Source organism: Dromaius novaehollandiae, chromosome 21 (assembly GCF_036370855.1).
Source record: "Dromaius novaehollandiae isolate bDroNov1 chromosome 21, bDroNov1.hap1, whole genome shotgun sequence".
Lineage (NCBI taxonomy): Eukaryota > Metazoa > Chordata > Aves > Casuariiformes > Dromaiidae > Dromaius > Dromaius novaehollandiae.
Genome location: NC_088118.1, coordinates 7,986,953 through 8,005,463, shown reverse-complemented (window position 1 = coordinate 8,005,463; position 18,511 = coordinate 7,986,953). Strand labels below are relative to the sequence as shown.

The 18,511-nt window shown below is 50.1% G+C and overlaps 1 protein-coding gene and 1 long non-coding RNA gene across 5 annotated transcripts in view; both read right to left on the bottom strand.

Annotated features, from left to right (window-relative positions):
• The window catches only part of KIRREL3 (kirre like nephrin family adhesion molecule 3), a 349,047-nt gene extending 340,923 nt beyond the window's left edge, over positions 1–8,124 (bottom strand). For all 3 annotated transcript variants that reach the window (XM_064524341.1, XM_064524342.1, XM_064524343.1), the window contains exon 1: positions 7,921–8,124. In XM_064524341.1, coding sequence (XP_064380411.1) covers positions 7,921–7,978 — 58 coding nt within the window. In that variant the 5' untranslated portion in view covers positions 7,979–8,124. The remainder of the gene's footprint in view (positions 1–7,920) is intronic.
• An 804-nt stretch (positions 8,125–8,928) lies between these two features.
• Positions 8,929–18,511, bottom strand: part of LOC112981543 (uncharacterized) — an 85,974-nt gene continuing 76,391 nt past the window's right edge. Inside the window, exons 8-9 of one of the 2 annotated variants that reach the window (XR_010392523.1) lie at positions 11,695–12,759; positions 8,929–11,364 (exon numbers count right to left, since the gene is read on the bottom strand). This is a non-coding gene — a long non-coding RNA (uncharacterized LOC112981543). Of the gene's footprint in view, positions 12,760–18,511 lie in introns of both variants that reach the window. The other variant, XR_003258740.2, reaches the window with a different exon arrangement.

Sequence of the window (18,511 nt, the reverse complement as noted above, 5' to 3'; positions counted from 1 at the left end):
GCCACCACCAGGCTGAACTGAAAAAGTGAGGATGAAACTGCATTAGCTCTGCCAGCTGACCTGGTCTGATATTCAAAATACTTGGATATTCCTTCCCCTGTGCACACCAGCACTCCCTTCCAGTCATCTGAATTACTAAGACACCCCACATGTCTGCAAGCTGCTTCTTCAGCTTTGTAAGTGCACAGCCTAACAAGCAGAGAGCCACAGTTAGACTCCACTGTATGAGCTAGCTGCAAAGCCTCCAACTGCTCACAGGGGCTGCTAGGATGCAACCGAGATGCTCTGCTCAAGTCACCTGGAACAGCAATGGCCAGTCATTAAAATAGGCGCTCTGCGGGTAACAAGTCCACATGGACTAGAGAGAGACAGGCATTAGAGAAGCTGATAAGGCTCATCTGACTGCTAACAATTTTGTCTACTGTTACTTTTGTGCCACTGGGAACAAGTGGCTACAGTAAGCTCCTTGCCAGCTAGGGGAAATAAGCAGTTTTGCATCTCTGGGAATGGAGACACATCCAGCTCAGTTCTCCATCTTGCTCTCAAGTTTTTTTCTCCTTGCTTGCACAGGGGGTGAAGCTTGCTATGGATTGATCAAGACAGTATCCAGTGACATCGCTGGGTGACTGGTGGAGATGCAAAGTAAGGGGTGGTAAAGAGTAGGCATTTCCTGCACAAGCAGCTTGAGGAAGCGATTTAAGCCTCTGCTGACAAATCAAGCAACATCTCGATTTGCTAGCTGGATTTGGATCCCTTTTAAGAAGCCAGGTCCCCTTGCACAAAAACTATGCCTGCTTGGCAGAGAAAACCTCACTCACACAGCTCAGAGTAGATCTGCCAGAGGTTACAGTCTTCCCTCATTCATCTTCATGTGCATAAGCCTTGCCAGCAGGGACTAATCTCACAGCTGGATCCGCACCCCAAGATACCACATCCCCTTGTGAGCCAGAAACCTCCAGCCTGCATGCCCACCTTCTCCATGGAGACTCACCTAATCCCTCCTGTTGTCACTGCCACGCTGGCCATTATGTAAGTTCAGCTGTCTTAACTTGTTACTGAGCATACAAGTGGGGCTGACATTTATTTAATCCTCATAGTAATGTTGACTGTGTACTTACTGAAACACCTCATGCTTATGGAAGACATTTGTTTCCAAGCAGCTTATGCTAAATTGCACTGATATAAAGGAAACACTTATCCAATATTGACATTTACTGACTGGCAGCATACAGCTTGAATACTCATTCATGCTACTGCGGGGGGGGGGGGGGGGGAAGGGGAAGAGTCTGAGAAGGATCTAGTTCCCTCATTTCTGATCTTTTAATGAGTTAGGCAGTATGAAGTTAAGGGAGAAAACAAACCTGCCCAGAATGCAAGGTGGGAATCCAAACCCCATGGGCTTCTCCTCGACTCCCACACACTCCCTGCTTGGAGAGAAAAAAGCAACACTGAACTTCAGCACAGAGTTTTGATCCTTCACCCAAGAGGAAGTTTGAGAAAGCTCATCCCTTCCACTATCAGTGTGCATTTAATCTGTAATTGCCAAGGCTCCTCTAGCCTGTAGTGCATGTACCACTGGGCAGCAAGCTTCCAAAAAGCACTGTTATTAAAGGATTCTCTTCCCCCCCCCCCCCCATACAAAGATAGGCTTGTTCACCAAGACAACACCTTAAATTTTCAGCCTTCAGGTGCTATAGCATCCAATCAGACGCTGGGCATGGCTATATTAATCCCAGTCAAGGCGTACGTGACCTGGCTTTGCCATATGCAGTCTTGGGAATGACTATAGCGGACCCAAGGACTTGAATTCACCAGCACCTAGAGGTTCCTATCCACCATTCAACCACACACACAAGCCTGAGCAGTGATTCCACCAAACACAAAGTAACTGAAAACAAAAGGAAGCATTTATTATCCTAGTTGAAAGTCTGAAGTGCTTGCATTAACAGTTAAGGAACAGCAGTTACGGCTGAGCCCTCAAAAAAAATTATATTCTGTTCCACAGCAAGAGTCCAAAACACTACAGACCAAAAGCTTGCTATAGCTTTCTTTGCAAGTGGGGGCGTTGAATGAACACATTAAGACAAGATCTTATCCTGAAGTTAGCATCTGAATTTAAGATGCAAGCATTCCACCTCCTACTTATAGCATGTGACATTTAAAGAGGCAGGAAGCCCAAAGCCCACTGCTAAAAGGTATACTAAAAGCACATTTATGTTTTAAGCTGTTTAATACAACTCAGTAAAAGGAAGAGCCATATAAAAGCCAAGTGACCTATACATTCTGCAGACAGCTCCTTCTGCTCTGCTTTGGAGGCCACTATTGTCACTGAGGAAAGAAATCCTGTCCCTTTCCTGGCATGCTTGGAATTAATACTGCAGTCCATGGATTCATACCTCCCCCTGCAAAAGCGGGACTATGACCAGCCCCAAACACAGGACAGACTACCTTAAAAACCTGCAGTTACACCAGCTGCCTTAAATCTCAGAAGAGAAAATAAGAGACTGATTTACAACCAATTTGTTTCACTACCTACTGATTTATAAGATAAGCTGTACACAGTCACTACCACTCAGTGGTCAGAAGCAGCACCCAGTGAAGCCTGAGGAGAGACCTGTGTTGCTTCTGAACAGAAGCTGACTTAGGGCCTTCAGCAATTGCTGCATCAGTTGTCACAAATTTGCTGGTAGTCTTTAGAAAAACCTGTTAAATCCTACTGGAAGCGATGCAAAATCAGTATTGTCTAGAAGACTTTCATAAAGTCCCCCCATCCAGCACTGCAACTCCAGCATTTCAACGTTAGCACGCTGAGGAGCTGAATGCTGGGAGCATGGCACAAACTCACAAAACTGATCATTAAATCAGAGGTTTGAAGTGAACCACACTCTCCATCACAGCCCGCTTGTAGCAAGAGAAAGTAGTTTATTCAAAGCCCTTGATCCTCAGCCAATTCACAACCTAAGGGGCACATCAGCCTCTCCCCTTTATTTATGGCTACAAAAGAAAGAAGAACATTGAGCTTTTTTATTCTAACATATGCAGTCCAACTACAGAGAGTCTGGCAGCTAGTGACACACAGTGCTGGTAACCTGTCAGGAATTTCTATGTACATTTCTACTCTGACTGGTGTCCCTTTAAAACAACAGGAAAGCACAGAAGTAATCGACATCTGCCCGAGATGTGCTGTGCAAGACATACTGCACACAAACTGCCCAGAGACCTCCACGTAACCTTGGAGCAGGGAGGCTGGTTACAGATGCAGCATTAGCACCAGAGCAGGTGCTCTTCCTCACAGTTTCCTCACCCTGGCCAAGTAAGGGAATCTGAATGTAACCACAGCACCACTCTCACTCTTTTCAAATAACCCAAACCCCACAAAAAAGCCAGCTTGAGGCAAGTCTGCGGTCCTGTAGCAAATCTCACTGCAGAAGGTACAGACAGAAGATAGGAAAGCATGCAGAAATCTCAAGTGCATCAAACCAGACTGGACAATGTGTCAGAAGAGGCAGTCTCGTGTTGTTCCCTCAGGACAGCACAGGCTGGATAACACCAGCTCTAATTTGAGGCTTATTTCAGTCTGCCTCTCATGCACACTAGTTGTGAACTCCTGTGGCACTGACAAACCTGCACACTTCATCAGCAACACCTCCCAGGTCTGTACAAATCACTTTCTTGCCCATTACTGTCTTCCCCCTTCCTCAATCATTTTTAGTTGTTACTTCTTCTTGTGCTGCTAGCTACTACAAATGCTAGCTGCTACAAAAAACAACAACAGCCACCACCACACACACCACCCTGTTCCTTGATTTAGCTCTTAAAGCCCATTAGCACTTACTTGTTTTTCAGCACCCTGTGCATTCCTTGTACTTCCTCAAACAATACCTGACAGCGGGGATTCATCTGCTGGGTTTAGGAAATAGGCTAACACTTCTCTCTTGTGCAGCTACGCGGCTCTCTACAGGGCAGGAGGAATTAACTTTAAAGAGGAATCACAACTAGAGATTTCCGGGCTTTACCTTAGCAGGCACTACTTTGGATCACCCTTGCTGAATGCAGCAATCCACAAATCCCCCTTGCACCCGGTGGTTTGCAGACAAAAGTCACTAGCCCTTTTATACACACCTTGCATCACTCTGAAGGCTTGTATTTTCTTCATTGCCACCCAGTAACCTTTCTTGTGATGCTAAAATCCTCAGATTCTTCCAGCCCTAGGTGGTGGTGGTGGAATTGGCCTGGTTTCTCTCATCAGTGTAATTTCACCCTTCTCACCTGTGGTCTGATGACAAGCCACTGAAAATTGAGCCACTGCTGCTAATAATGGACCCTTCTGACAAAAGAGCTTGGTTTGACTGTAAAGAATTTACTTCCAGGGAGGAACCCAGTGAACTGGGAAGGAGAAAAAACACACTCTACAACACCCAAGAACTTAGTCAAATGCATGTTTGCTTTCCCTTAGAATAGCAGAGAGATTCCAAGACAGACAGAGCTCTTCCCATCCAAGAGAAATTCCTGATCTTGCCAAGTTCATCTAGGTTATTACAGTGCAGGACAGTACAAGAAGGATGTGGCTGCAGGTACACCTTCACTGGTGCTCCTTCCCATCACTCCAGGCCTCACAGACAGTACACATTTTCCTCAGTTGCTTCCAGCCTCACCCAGTTTGGATGACATTGAAGTAGAGGAGAGAGGAAGAGGCTATTCACAAGATGGAAACAAAAGCAGCTAGTTTCATGGCAGCATCAATTTCTTCCCACCAAGGGGCACTACACATCTAGTCTCAGCAGGAGGTAAGTCATGCTGTGACTTCACTCTGACTTCCATCAGAAGCTGCAGTGGTCTTGACAGGTGGGGGGGGCAGATAGAAGAGCAATACCAGAGAAAAAACTGCCCTACGTAGAAGACACTGACCCATCAACCTTCAGAAACAGAAAGCTATGGGTTCTTTCGGACCATTTGCAAGGGAGTAAGACAGCAGAAAGTCAGGGAAAGGAAATTTGTTCTTCCTGGATTACCTCAAGAGAAGCAAAATGCAACGCCTCCCAAGCGCAGAAGTCAGCTGCAAAGAGATCCTCCTCCTGGACTATTTTGCAATGTTTCTTTACAAGGGACAGGCAGGGGAGCAGGCGGAGTGAACATGTGACTGGTAACTAGTTGGTGGACATTTATATACTGTACTCTGATCTGGCTTTGAAGAATGTGTTTGAAAATTATTCTGCTTAGGGGCTTTGGAAGGATCTGAGGGGAAGCAGAAACCTTAGTGAGATGTTACATCTCCTGAAAATGTTACATCTCACACAGGAAATCCTAGCAGGGTCAGGAAAACAGTAGATCAAATCCCTGAGTTCCTCCCCCTCCCCACCCCACAAGGCCATCCTTTGTGCTTGGCACCCAGGTGTAGCACAGCCTCTGATAGGGAGCAACAAGCACCTTCCTCCTGTAAGCTCAGCCAGGAGCCCAACTTCCAGCCTGTGCTGCTTGCAGGAGCAGCAGGAACCCAGCATGCCACAAGGAGGCATAGGGCCCACGAAGTACAAACCCAAGGGCATAAGCTTAAAGATCTGGTGAGGAAGAACGCCCTTCCTGTGGGGCTTTTGTGTAAGGGAGGTTTTAAACTAGGGTCTGGACCTTGGCTCCCCAAGTGAGGTTTTCTGCAGAGGTGAAATTCCCCTGAGCCAAACACATAGGAAACGTAAGTCATGCCTGCCTCATTATGACAAATCCCCTCAAACCAGTTTGCTGCTGCAGGTAAGAGAATGCAGCCCTGCTCTTTGCCTTCAAAAAGGAGCCACTGAAACTCCTGGCAGACAGGGCCAAGTGATTTTAATGGCACTCATCCTGCAAGTGAGCTTTGGCCCACTGGCTTCTTCCAGAATGAGGCACGACTGCCCTCTGGATGCACAAGGAACAACCCACCGGCACAGCACACTGGTTGTTAGGAGCACCTGTGCCCAAGGAGAGCAAATGCCACCACAGCTGGGCATGCCCAAACAGCCACAGCAGCTGCTCCAAGGGCACAAACACAACACACATCCTGGAAAATAAAAGTTTCAGGTCCTACCTCCTGGCCATTCCTTCCCCAAATCACCATGTGCTTTAAGGAATCCTTCACGTGAAATCCTATCAGGAATCCTTTGCATTATTTCACCCCAAAGGGTGAAAGGCAACTGACAGCCCCTTTCATGCACTGCAAGCAGCAACTCCATACGAATGCATTCAGTTCTCCGACTGGAGGAGACAGTCTAAACCGCTCTGCAAAGCACTCTCTCTCCACCACATAACCCAGCATGAATAAGCAAGGTACCAGACGCGCACTCCACGATACAGACAGGGGAGACAAATCAACTCAGCTCAGGCTGTACACAGCAGAACAGAGGAGCCACGGCCGCTTTCAAACACACAGCCTATTAAAAAGTGCATTAGCCCTTATTAAAAATAACAGCTGCAAAAGGGAGGAGGCAAAAATTACAAAAAAAAAAGCACACAAATCCCCACTGGATCTAAGACACAAACTTCTTCGGCTTCACTAACAAACTGTCATTTGACCTGCAGGGAGTTGAGAGATACAGGGGAGCAGAGCTGCTAAAGGCCAGGATAAGCTTCCAAATTGCCTATATCCCTGGACCTGCTGCTGCCCTGCTGTACCAGGGAGAGTTCAAATTTGTTCAGCCAGAAATCTACATGGAAGACACAGTGGGTTTCTTTTGTGCAGAAGCAAAGACGAGTGCAAACACAGCTTTCTCCCTGAAGGAAAATTAGTACAAGCAGAGAGAGGGAAAGAGAAAAGGGGAAGGGAGGGCAGAGTAGGAACCCAACACCACATCCGAGTCCACGGCTCAGGGAAAAAAGCGGTAAGGACAGCCAGAAGTATGCAGCCAGCTCTAAACAAGGCATCTCTGCTTGGAGAAGAGAGGGAGGACAGGGCAGGGAGGGTTGTTTAGCAATAATGTCTGGCTGAGCAAAAAAACAGCTGCCTATTGAGAAGCATCACTCTCTCCAAAAGTTTTATCCTTCATTTAATCAACAGATGGACGACCTGCGTGGGTTTTTTTTTCCCCCCGTTTGTGTGGTTTTCGTTTTTTAAAGCAACCCCAAGCCCTTCCCTCATAAAGGCCGCCTTGGCTTCGGGACCATCACGGCGTGACACAGATGGTATTTGACACCGGCGTGGCAGGGAGAGAAGCAGATACAAGAAGCTCGGGTCTGGCTGTAGCTCCGCATCCTCCACAGGTGACAGCCACTCCAGGGAACAGGCATGCAGGAGCATATCAAATCAAGCTACCCCAACCGCCCCTCCTTCCAAAAAACAAAAACCCCCTCCTGTTTTCGGGGGACGGGGGGGGGTAGGCAGGCAATGAAGTTCCAGGGCGAATTCCTCGAGGCTCCCCAGCCCTTGCCCTGGCTGCTGGGGAGTCAGGATGGGGCTGTACCCCCCCTTCCCCGAGGAGCCCCCCCCTCTCCCCTCGGCTGGCCGCAGTCACAGCGGCTCTTTCCCCACCGGGAGCAAAGCGCTCCCTTCCCGGATCTGCAACCGCAGGCAGCGGGCTCTCCGCGGGCTTCAACCGGCCTCTGCCGCCGGCGCGAGCCGAAGCGGCTTCTCCCGTCCCCTTTCCCCTCGCCAAATAAATAAATAAACAAACAAACTACCATCGCCTCCCCAGCACCGGCGACCCGGCTGAAGGAGCGAGGTCTGGAAGGGGGGGGGGGGTGCTAGACAGAGCCGTGTATACACACAAACACGGTCTAATTAACAGAGCCGGAGCAGGAAAAAAAACTCATTTACATGCTAAAGATTTTTTTTTTTTTTTGAGGCAAGCAGCCTCGCCGCGGCCGGGGGCAGCCGCGCCGACTCCGCACCCCCCCCCCAAGCGCCCCCCTCAACCCCGAGCCCCACTTGGAAAGTAAGTGCGGCGCCGGTCCTACCGTGGCTGAGGAGGAAGCAGCCGAGGAGGAGGAGGAGGTCTGCCTGGAAAGCTCTCATTCCTCAGGGTGGGCGCGGGCCGGCGCGGCGCGGCGCCGGGGCGGGGGGGAGCGGCGGCGCCCCGCTTGCCCCGCTGCTGCTGCCGCCGCCGCCGCGGGGGGCTCACGCCGCGGCCGCCCGCCGGCTCCGCTCGCCCGGCTCCATCGCCGCCGCCGCCGCCCCCCCGAGCTCCTCCCCCGGCAGGCGCTGCCGTGAGTGGCGGAGCGAGCCTCGCCGGCGCAGCCCGGCTTTTTGAGGCGGGCGGAGGGAGGGCGGAAAGTGATTATGGCGGGGGGAGTAACGGCCGCGCACCGGCGGGCGGGCTGCGACCGTTACGGGGGGGGGCTGCGACCGTTACGGGGGGGCGGGGCCCCCGCGCGCCCGCCGCCTCGCGCCCGCCGCCTCACGCCGGCTAACACCCCCCCAACGGCCGCATCCTCGCCCTCTGCCGCCGCCAAAATAAAATTTATTTCCACTCGCAAGCGTCCGGGCGGCCGAGTGTGACGGAGAACAACCCCCCTCCCCAAAAAAAAAAGAAAAAAAAACGAAATAAAGTGGGGTTTTGCCTCTTTCCTTCATGAGGCGAGGGGGGGAGGGGCGGCCCGGCCGTTTCCCGCCCAAAGGGGGGCCCGCGCGCGCGGCGGGGGGGGGGGGGGCTGCCAGGTGTGTGGGGGGGCTGCTTTAATTGGGGGACATTTGGGGGGAGGGTTAATTTTTCGGCTTTTTAAATTTTTTTAAAATTCTTTTGAATTTTTAAATTTGGGGGGGCTTAAAAATTGTTTAAAATTTTTTTTTACCTTTTTAATTTTTTTTTTCTTCATCTGGGCTCACTTGTGGCTCACTCAAACCACCTCAGGAGCCGCCGGGGAGGGAGATTTCTTGACTGAAACACAGGTGTTTTAGCCCTACACCATCACGCTGTGCTCGCTTCTGGGGGGAGCCACCGTGGAAATGGAGCTTTTTAGCCTGAATCCCTGAGGAAATAAAGTTTATTTGATTTTCCTGCATGCCTGTTTTCCCACCCCCATCATCCCATTTGCGACAGAAAGACCCAAAAGCGGGGACATTTGCTCACCACCGCCATATTCCTGCGTTCCTGAGTGAGCTCGGCCAAGGGGACGTTCACCCTCCTGGGCTCTTCTACCTAATCCATCCAGCTGAAAAATAACCTTTGGGCAAAACAGGGTGTTTTTTCACTGGTTCCACCGAGACTGACGCCGGCGCTGCGCAAGGTGGCACGTAGGGCCGGGGAGCACTTGCAGGTGGCGTATTTTTTTTGAGGGCAGTGGCGCTGATTTAGATGCACGTCAAATTGCAGGCGAAAAACGCTCGGTGGCTGATTTCAGTGGGAATTAGATTTCTAAATAATTCTGCGACTTTCCCGTTGTGTTTTAGTTTAATCTGCAAAATGCTGTTTGCTTACAGACTAGGGACGCTAATGCACATCGCGGCTCTTAAACAAGGAGTAAGGAATTTCGACGTGGCTTCAAAGCTCTATTAACATTTCCATGGCAATTTCTTCTTCTTTTTTTTTTTGACAAAGAGAGTTATTTCTCGCCCGCATTGCAAACAGTAGAATTTTTAACTCGCAGGAAAAAGCAAGTATTTCTCTTTTTTTCCTTCGCAGTGAAAACATTTCAACTGGAAAATTCCCATCATTGTAATATTGACCTTTGCAAAGGGCTTTAAATCCTTGCATGAAAGTAGCATCTAAGTGCGAAGTTTTATTAACTGATTACCGCTGCTGTTGTACATTGGTAGTCAAATTTGATTTAGAGGAATAGGTGGTTGTACTATGCATGTAAAAATCTGCCTTGTAACACCATTTTGGATCGTCACAGCTGAAAGATAGCTGATTGCCTCCGGCCGCACCTCTGAACTTGCTACGTGTCGGTTGTGGTCTTATCGGTAGCGACTTACTAGGTATTTTTAGCATAGTGGGATCAGCACAGTTTGGATAAAAACACGGGGGAACACAAGTTACCCAACTGCCAGTTCTTACCCCCGCCAAAACCCCTTTTTTTTCAGTTAAAATTCAAGTAACCATAATAATACTTGTAACTATATCATTATTCAGAGGTCAAAGGAGTCCCAACCTTGCACCAAAGCTGGAAGTGACTGTTTCCGCTATCTTCAGACATTGATAGGTAGATGGATAGATGGACAGATGGACGGATGGAGAGAGGGAGGGATGGATAGATAGATGAATAAATATATAGATGGATAGATGGATGGATAGGTGGATGGAGGGGTAGATAGATATATAGATGGATGGATAGATGCATGGATGGATAGATAGATGGATCAATTAATCGATCGATCATCTGCTGCAGCTTGTTTTTACCTGTCGAGAACAAAATGCCAACTGGCTCCAAGTCAAAAATGTGAAACCTCGCACCATGCAGCCCTAATCCATGACCAGTACAAGCATTTAAAAGCAGCTTTAAACAATCTTTCAGACCCTGTTTCCTTGCGTGCAAGACCTCATTATTACAGGAGACAAAATGAAGTGCAATCTGATTATTTAAATGCTCTTCTTGGATATCTTATTTAGATCTGCCGTGCTTTGTATGAGAAAATGAATTGTTCCAATTAAAAAGCTAAGGAAATAACACAGATAGGTGAAACCTCGCCTTTGGGGAGAGATGTTAAGCCGGTGCTTAATGTTTGTGTTTTGCAGCTCGAAACCCTGCGTTCAGCCCCTTCCTGTCCCCTTATTCAGGGTGTCCTCTGAAGAAGCCCTCGCTGTGGGACCACAGGACACTGCAAGTCTCATGATACACTATTTTTTTACAATTTCTTGCCTTGCTACCCCTGTCTCTATTGGAGAGGGCAGCCAAGAGTCCGAGCAGAGGCTGCACAAAGCTGCGAGCGCAGCGGACGCTGCACGGTTGTATTGCTGCTACAAGCGGGAAGCCAGAGGCCAAGGGACTTCCACCGGCTGAGAAGAGCCCAAATCACCTGGAAATCAGCTTAATGCCTAGTTCACCCCGAGGTCATGTGAGGTCCAGAAGCTGGGTATTACAGGCAAAAAGCACCAGGCAGATTCAGGGCAGAATTTTGTCCTTGACTTTCTTTGGTGGGGTCCCAAGCGCGTCTTCCCTTCTCACACCGTAACTCGGGTGTTGTGTCTGCCTCCGTCACCGTGCAATCTCTAGTAGCAAAGAGCAAGGCTAGGAGCTGGGAAGACCAGATGATAAGCCTCTCCACTGCTTCTGAAAGTCAAAGGGGATAAACCAGGCACCTTTCTTCTTTCTTTCTTTCTATTTTTTTTGATATTCCGCATTGACAAGTGCAATAGATATGAAACATCACGACAATGAAAACAAATAACTTTCCCATGTCTCCGACTCTCTTACTTCTGGGCTATTTACTGAGGAGCTGGAGAAACAAAATCTTCTGCAATGCTGCAGCGAAGCGGGGAAAAAAGAATAAAATAAAACATGTAAGCAACTTGGTAAAAATGAAGCAATATTGACAGAAAATGGAGTTTTAAACAGCAGGACAACAGCAACTCGGATAGATTTCATCCCAGTGTATTACAAAGCTAAGCCAAACACCTGGAAGAGAGGGACGACGCAATCAGGCATTCCCCTGGTGTAGCACATGAAATCTTTTCCTTGCCATTTAAATATGTATGACAAGCAAAAGCTGCTACCAGCACGTAGTCCTGCTGTTCAAACTCCGAACCGGGCCGCGGAAGCTTTTCCTGCTCTACCGCAGGCCTTTAGCTTTACCGTAGGACGCTGGCACAGCCGCCGGGCAGGCTTTTCCCGTGCTCTCGCCTCTCCCGGCCAAGCCGGCGCCGAGGCAGGCTCCGCTCCCCGTGCACGGGGGGGATTTGCAGCGCTCGGGCTTTCGAAGCAACCGCATCCAAAAAGGGCCACTTCTTTTCCGCATCTCCCCATGGACTGCCTTTGAAAACAACCCAGACAGAGGCCAGGAAACCAGATAAGGGGGAGTGCCGGAGCTCTTTTTTCCCTGCCTCGTTCTTTCTCTCCCTGCTGTATGGACAGCAGCCAAAAATCTCTGCTTGTGGCACTTGATAAAGCTCTTGTACAGCAGGTCCGGGAACAATACAGGGAGAGATAGGCAGGCCCTGGAAACAGCCACAGGGGGAGAAAGACACTCAGGCTTTGAGGGTGAAAGACAAAAAAAAAAAAGCGCTTTGACGACATTTTGTTTCATGGGGATGTAGCAAAGCAGATCAGCTTCCTACTCCGGGCTGCCATCCCCTTTTTTAGAGACTGGGCAGGGCTGGGCTGGGCTTGAGGGACCTCTGGGAAAGCAGAAGGTGCTGCCAAAGCTGGGCATCGAGTGTAGACAGGAGTGGGAGTGCTGTAGGTGCCTCTTTGGCAATGCACAGCCGCAACACCCCCGAGACGAGAAGCGTCGGCTGGGTCAGTATGCCTCTGCGATGCTTTTGCAAGGGCCACGGTCCTTGTCAAGCTCGTTTTCCCCAATTCCTCCTGTGGTTTCATGCAGGCGTCGTGCCCTCTGCTAATAGCCACGTGGCATCGCGGCGCAGCCATGCATTTCCCCGGGCTGCAGCACGGTTCATCGCAGCACCCGGGTGTCCTTTGAAAGCCAAACCATGCTGCAGACTTCGCTGAGGTTCAGTCTCCCGTGTGTCACCTCACCAACTGGTTTCCTGCTAAGCCCTCCTGGCTTAACCAAGTACGATCCCGAAACCATCCTCTAAAAGCTTCGATGCAGCCTTTCATGCAGGTTTTTTTCATGCTAAGTTATTTTCATGTCATGTTTTGCATTCAGCTGGCTGGCTGTTTTCATGTCAACGGTCCCTGCAATGCAAGGTTAAAACAGCTGAGTTGAACCACTGCGATTTCTTGCATGGATGGTCTAAATGCATTTTGGCCCGTTTACGGGAGCAGGGGGTTTACGGCACTCTGCTGAGAAGTGCGTTTAGGGTCGAGATCGCCTCCAAGCCCTGGGGTAAAACCGTGCAAGGCATTTCCCGGGGTCAAGCGATAGTTGACGACATGTGAGTGAGTACTCCTTGGTCTGAACAGAAGTAGGGAGCACCAGAAAGCCTTTACGTCAACAGGCTCCTAGCTTCTGTTTTACTGTCCAGATGTGCCCAGATAGATGTTATTAGGAATAAGCTGTCGGGCTGAAATGCATTACAGGAGAATCAGGGGCCAGATTTCACCTCACCCTCCCTTTCCCGTAGATGCCCTAGGGTGTTCAGATCTGGGTAGTTGGGCTCAGCCCGCCGTAAAAACTACCCAGGCTTTGGAGGAGGGTGTCATTCACCAGTGTGCCCGAACACGATAAACGCACGGGGCTGGGGTGGTGCTTCCTAAGAAGTTACCGTCTGCCAGCTGAAATGTGGACTTTCAGTGTCAGCTGAGAAGAAAAAGGCTTCGCTTACACCACCGTAAAAGCCCCACTGAAGCGATAAGTAACTCCCATCGCTCTGCAGTTCGGCTCGCAGGTGGGAACTTCTTAAGAAGCACTGATGCACGTGTGTTTGCACATATATTACCTCCCCCGGGTCTGGACTTCTGAGCATTTGCCACGTTGCAGACAGTTATCAAGGTCTGTGAAACTTCCCGGGGGGCTGCAAAATTCAGACCCTGACTTTTTCAGGCCCCATAAAAGTTTCCAGATCAGCTAGGACCCTGGAGGAACGGAAAGAGCTCTGCAGCTCCCCTCGTGGGCTAGAAGGGAGAGGATCCGGCTGTGGAAAAATGCAAAGAAAACTATTTCATAAGACTGCTGGACACGGACAGACCCCATCCTCTTTGCCGGCTTTGTAGCTTTTAACATCCTTTGCATGGGCTTCATCACACTAGCGCGTTCAGAAACCTGGCCTGGACTTTGCAGCCAAGGAAAGAACCGGTGGATGAATTAAACCCCTAAAAGACAAATGAGCCTCAGAGGGTTAAATGGAGCATTTGTACAAAAACAATGAGTTCCATTTTTGCTTGATTGGCACTTTAATTAGGCCCATGTCCTTTTGCTGCCACTGCAATCAGATTGGAGGAGAATGGGAAGCTTCCACACCGTTATATTTATCTCAAGATTACAAGATTTCAATTTTTTTTCCAATGCAAAGAAAAAAAAAGCCTTATAAATGTGGCAAAGAGAGTGATATTATTTAGGGCTTGGAGAACGTATGGCTTCCTGATTGCAGCACAAGGATTAATCTTATTATGTTAACAAGGGATTGTTATGCTAAGAAGAATAGAAAGGAAAGTTGTCTCTCTCACGTCTGCCAATAACAAGACAAGGATTCGGAGGCTCTAAAGCTAGCCTTGAATTTAAGAGCTCCAGCAAAAGAAGAAAGCAAAAGTCCTTGCAGTTTTTACAAGGCAATTTCCCTCTTTTCCTTCTCTCTGTTTTACTGCAGTAGGCTGTGTGGAGGCTGTAACTCTAACTAGCAGTTACCAGCCATGGGTGAATCTCCAGAGACTTGATTCAGATGAGCGTTACTGGTAAATAATATGCCTAGATTACGGTGCCTATACCTAGATCTAGCCACCTCCTAAAATTTAAAACGTGATCAGCGGAGGCATCCCCGTGAGCAGGGTTTTACACATGACAACTCCAGGCCCGCGAAGGGAAGGTAAATGGGCCACTGGAGATTTCTGCTTTCTGACCTTCTGGGGAAATTAGTTCTTTGTTGGAAATAAGGGTCATTTTATCTGCTGAAAAAGACAAATAATTGCACTAAAATGACTTTCCTCTAACACTTCCAGTGCTTCCAAATGCCAAGAGGAAAAACTTGCCGCGGGTAACCCCTTCTCCGCTGGCTCTGCCCCTGCCCGCACAGCTGCCTCCCCTCCTTCTTCCATGAGAGCCAATGGCACAGGATGAGAGAGAAGGGCAAAAGGGATGAATCCCCCAAACCGCAGGACAGGGGAAAAGACATTCACCAAAATATCGGGAAATTCCTGCCTCCCCACCACGAGCTGGTTGCTTGTGCAGGTGGATGAGTCGTATTTAGAAGCAAGAGCCCTGAGTTAATTTTCAGACGCATTTTTGCTCCAAAAAAGCTTTAAAAAAGCACAACGAGTGTGAGCATCAAATGAAATAAAGAGTTGGCTGCACAGAGCAAATTTCAGCCTATCCCTGAGATTTGCTCAAGTCAAGTAAAGGCATTTATTTTGCAGTGGAATAGCTATTCTTCAAGCAAAGATAGAAATGATGCTATTTGATTGAGGTGGCTAATTGCACAGCTTGAAGAGTAAATTACAGCTATCAAATATCCCAGTGACTATTCACTTACAAATAGAGATAGACGAAAATGAAATTTTAGGTTTGCTGGCAATTTTGAAATAAAAACATTGTCTCTGATGGGGTATGTTAACCAATCCTTTTAAAATCTTCTGCAACCGTTAAATTCAAAATATATTTCATTGCAGGGCAATCAAACATATCATTTTGATAGCCCCTACCCACTCCCTTTCTATTTTGAGGCTTCACATTTTCTTGTGACTTTTAAGAAATCGAATGTTAAAGTGAGCGAAAATGTTTGAATGTGAAAAAACGCAAACAGCATGTTGAAAAACAGGCAAAAAAATATTTGCGATTAAAAAGTATATCTTTGGCCAGGAAAAGTTTCTTAGGCAAAAGAAGCATGGATCTCCTCTGTAGTAAACAAGCAGGAACCTGCATTTTATTCCCACAGGCTGGAAAGATTTGCAAGCGATGACTATATTGGAGGCAACTCTTGAGAAGTTGAGAAATTCCTGGATTGAAGCTGATCTCTGAGCCATTTTGACTTGATTTCACGCCCTTCTCCAGGGGCGTCCGCTTGCCTCCGTGCTTGCCCATACAAAATGCCCATTTTGATGCAGGGAGAGCACTAGGTGCATGGTGGCACCTCGGAGCATCCCGTGCCTCAGTTTCCCCCGAAATGCAATGGGTGCCTTGCCGGGAGGTTTGGCTGCTGTTGAGCAGGTCCCTTTGCTGCAAAGTCCCGCAGCAGTCACTCGAGCCCTGCCCGAAGCGACCCCCCTTTGCCTTCCCGTGCATCCCTGCCGGGCCTCCAGCCTCTTTCCCCGCCTAATGAGAGCAAAGTGTTTCTCGGGATGTCTCTGCGTGTCTGCAAATCGCCGTGGCCTATTAGGAAAGAACAAAAAACAAAAAAAAGCCCGTTTTCCTGTCTCCTCCTCCTCTCTGCCCCTCAGGAGCAAAACCAAAGCGTGCAGAAATCCCCTCTCCCGCACCGCCTAATTACCAGCACTTCTCCAAGCCTGCGCCGCGGCTCGGGACCGAGGTCTATCGGCACCGCGGGGGCCCTGCAACAGCTCTTAATTTGCCACGCGACACTGCCTGTCTCGGGAGAGCGGCTGTTTTGCCCACGCGATGCGTGCACGTGACGCAAGGGGGGACTTGTCCCCCGTCCCCGCGGGCTGGTGGCCGCTCGGGGACAGGCTCCAAGTTTCCCCGCAAAGCTTTGGCGGCCCAGAGGCGCGTGGTTGCTCGGGCAAGCGCTCGGGTTGCGATGGAAGGAAAAAAGACAACAAAATGCCGAGCTGCGTGCAAAAGGAGTCACGTGTGAGCCGTGAGCGTGCCTCCTTCGAACGGCGGCACCACCGCCTCGCCTCTTCTCAGGGCTCCCCCGAAACGCACGTCCCACGCCAACCCCATGAACGCAACCCTCCTCGGGAGGGTGCCCCGGCCCCGCGGCACGGATGCCCACCCGCCAACAAAAATACACGTGCGCGTGGCGTCTCGGACCCATCCTGATGCAAACAGTGAAATAAACGGGAAGGGGAAAATGCTGAGCGTATTCTGCACTGGAAACTCCCCCTGGCTAAACTTTCAGCACATGTCCATGGAGTTACGCTGGCTTCATCATGCCTGCTACGTCCCGGGGGTGTAATTCTTCCCTGATGCATGATAGATTTTGTCCTAGCATGGGTCACAGAAAGCCCAACATTGATGGGTTTCATCTAATTTCAATTACAGTCATTAAAACTTCTGCTCACACGAGCCGAGCCTTTCCAAAAGCCATCAAATGACAGCCCATTAGAGAGCGGTTATTTATAGTGGGGCACGTTGATTTTACAGGATCACAGACCAATGATTCAGTGCCTGGCTTTACTGAAAGGAATCATTCACAGCAACGAGCGTCTGCTGACATGAAAACACCTAAATCCACGACCTCCCGGCAGCAAAAGCTCCCGTGTGAATCGTGAGTCCAGCAAAATCCCAAGGGAGCCACGTGCTACCGTGGTCCTGAGGTGCCGGATGGTCTGCAGGTCAGGGCACGTTGCGTGGCCCATTTCCTGCGTTTGCATAATGCAAAGTTTTGCGCCAAATGATCAAATCTTCCCTTTTGGCCTTAGCTCTTGATGCAGCCAGGAAGGGATGGGAGCTCGGGACAGGCTGGGTGGAGAGAGGACATGGTGCTTGGTGATGCTAAAGGCTCTTTTCCCCATGGCGTCCGCAGGCTTTTCCAGCTCCGGCTCCCATCCAGCAACCTGCTGCCGGACTGGGAGCTGCTGGGAGCCCTGCTCTGAAATAGCTGCCTTCCTCCCCGTATGGTTTCTCTGAACCGCCGAGATGCCGCGCTCTGCAAAAGGGCTCTGCTCGGCCTTTACCTCCCCCTGCAAAGTGCTTCGAGGCGCTTTGTGTGAAAGATGCCAGCGATGAGGGAGGAGGAGGAAAATAATAACAATAAAGAAAATCCCTGCATTGAATTGAAGCCCCTTGAGTTTTAAAGTTCTCCGAGCTTGAAGCTCTCTGGGTGGAAGAATAGGAGTGGGCAGAGAGAGAGAGATGCGGAACAAAAGGAGCGTTTCAGAGTCGTGGCGAGGAGCAGGCACCAATTGCTCTGGCCCCAGGTCGGGCCTGATTCAGCTCCCGCTGACGCCGGGGGAACTTATCCTGCAGCCTTGGAGGAGAGCCCCACCGAGGACAGGCAGTCCTGGGACGCTCCAAGGTCCTGTCTCCATGCCCTCCCTAAAAGGGGGGACCTGGCAGCAAACGTGCCTTGTTCGGGGGCCGGGTCGCGCTGGCAGAGCCGCGGCGCAGGGAGGGCACGGGCGGGCGTGCAGATAGATGGACCGACAAGGCTTACAAGACAGCTATCAGCGGCGCGAAAATTGAGCCTGACCCCAGCAAGACAGTTCGCTTTGCACCCGTGCGGCCAGCGGTAGGTGACAAGGAACAGCTGACACCTGCAAGCATGATGGATACGGCTCCGCGGAGCTGCTAAGCCACCGGCCAGCTGCTGCTCTCGCTCCCCGGTGCCCGTGCGGTGCGCGGGCACGAGCGGGCTGCTGCCTGCGAGCGGGGAACACGTCCTCATGTCAGCCCCGGGCGCCTGGCTGGGAGCGACGGAGGGGAATCGCATACCGGTTCTGGAGGTTTTGCCCCCAAATCTGAGGGGAGAAGGAACAGCAGTGCAACCCCCGGAGCCCGGGAGGGAGGGGGAATTTTGCACCACGAGGATCCTTGTCTCCCTACCTGCCGGCTCACGGGGTTGCAGGATTGCCCCGTGCACGGCCTGCGGTGGGCAAAGCAACACAGAGGCAAGCGGGAAGACAGGCCTAAGGGGGAGGAACCCACCTGACAGTA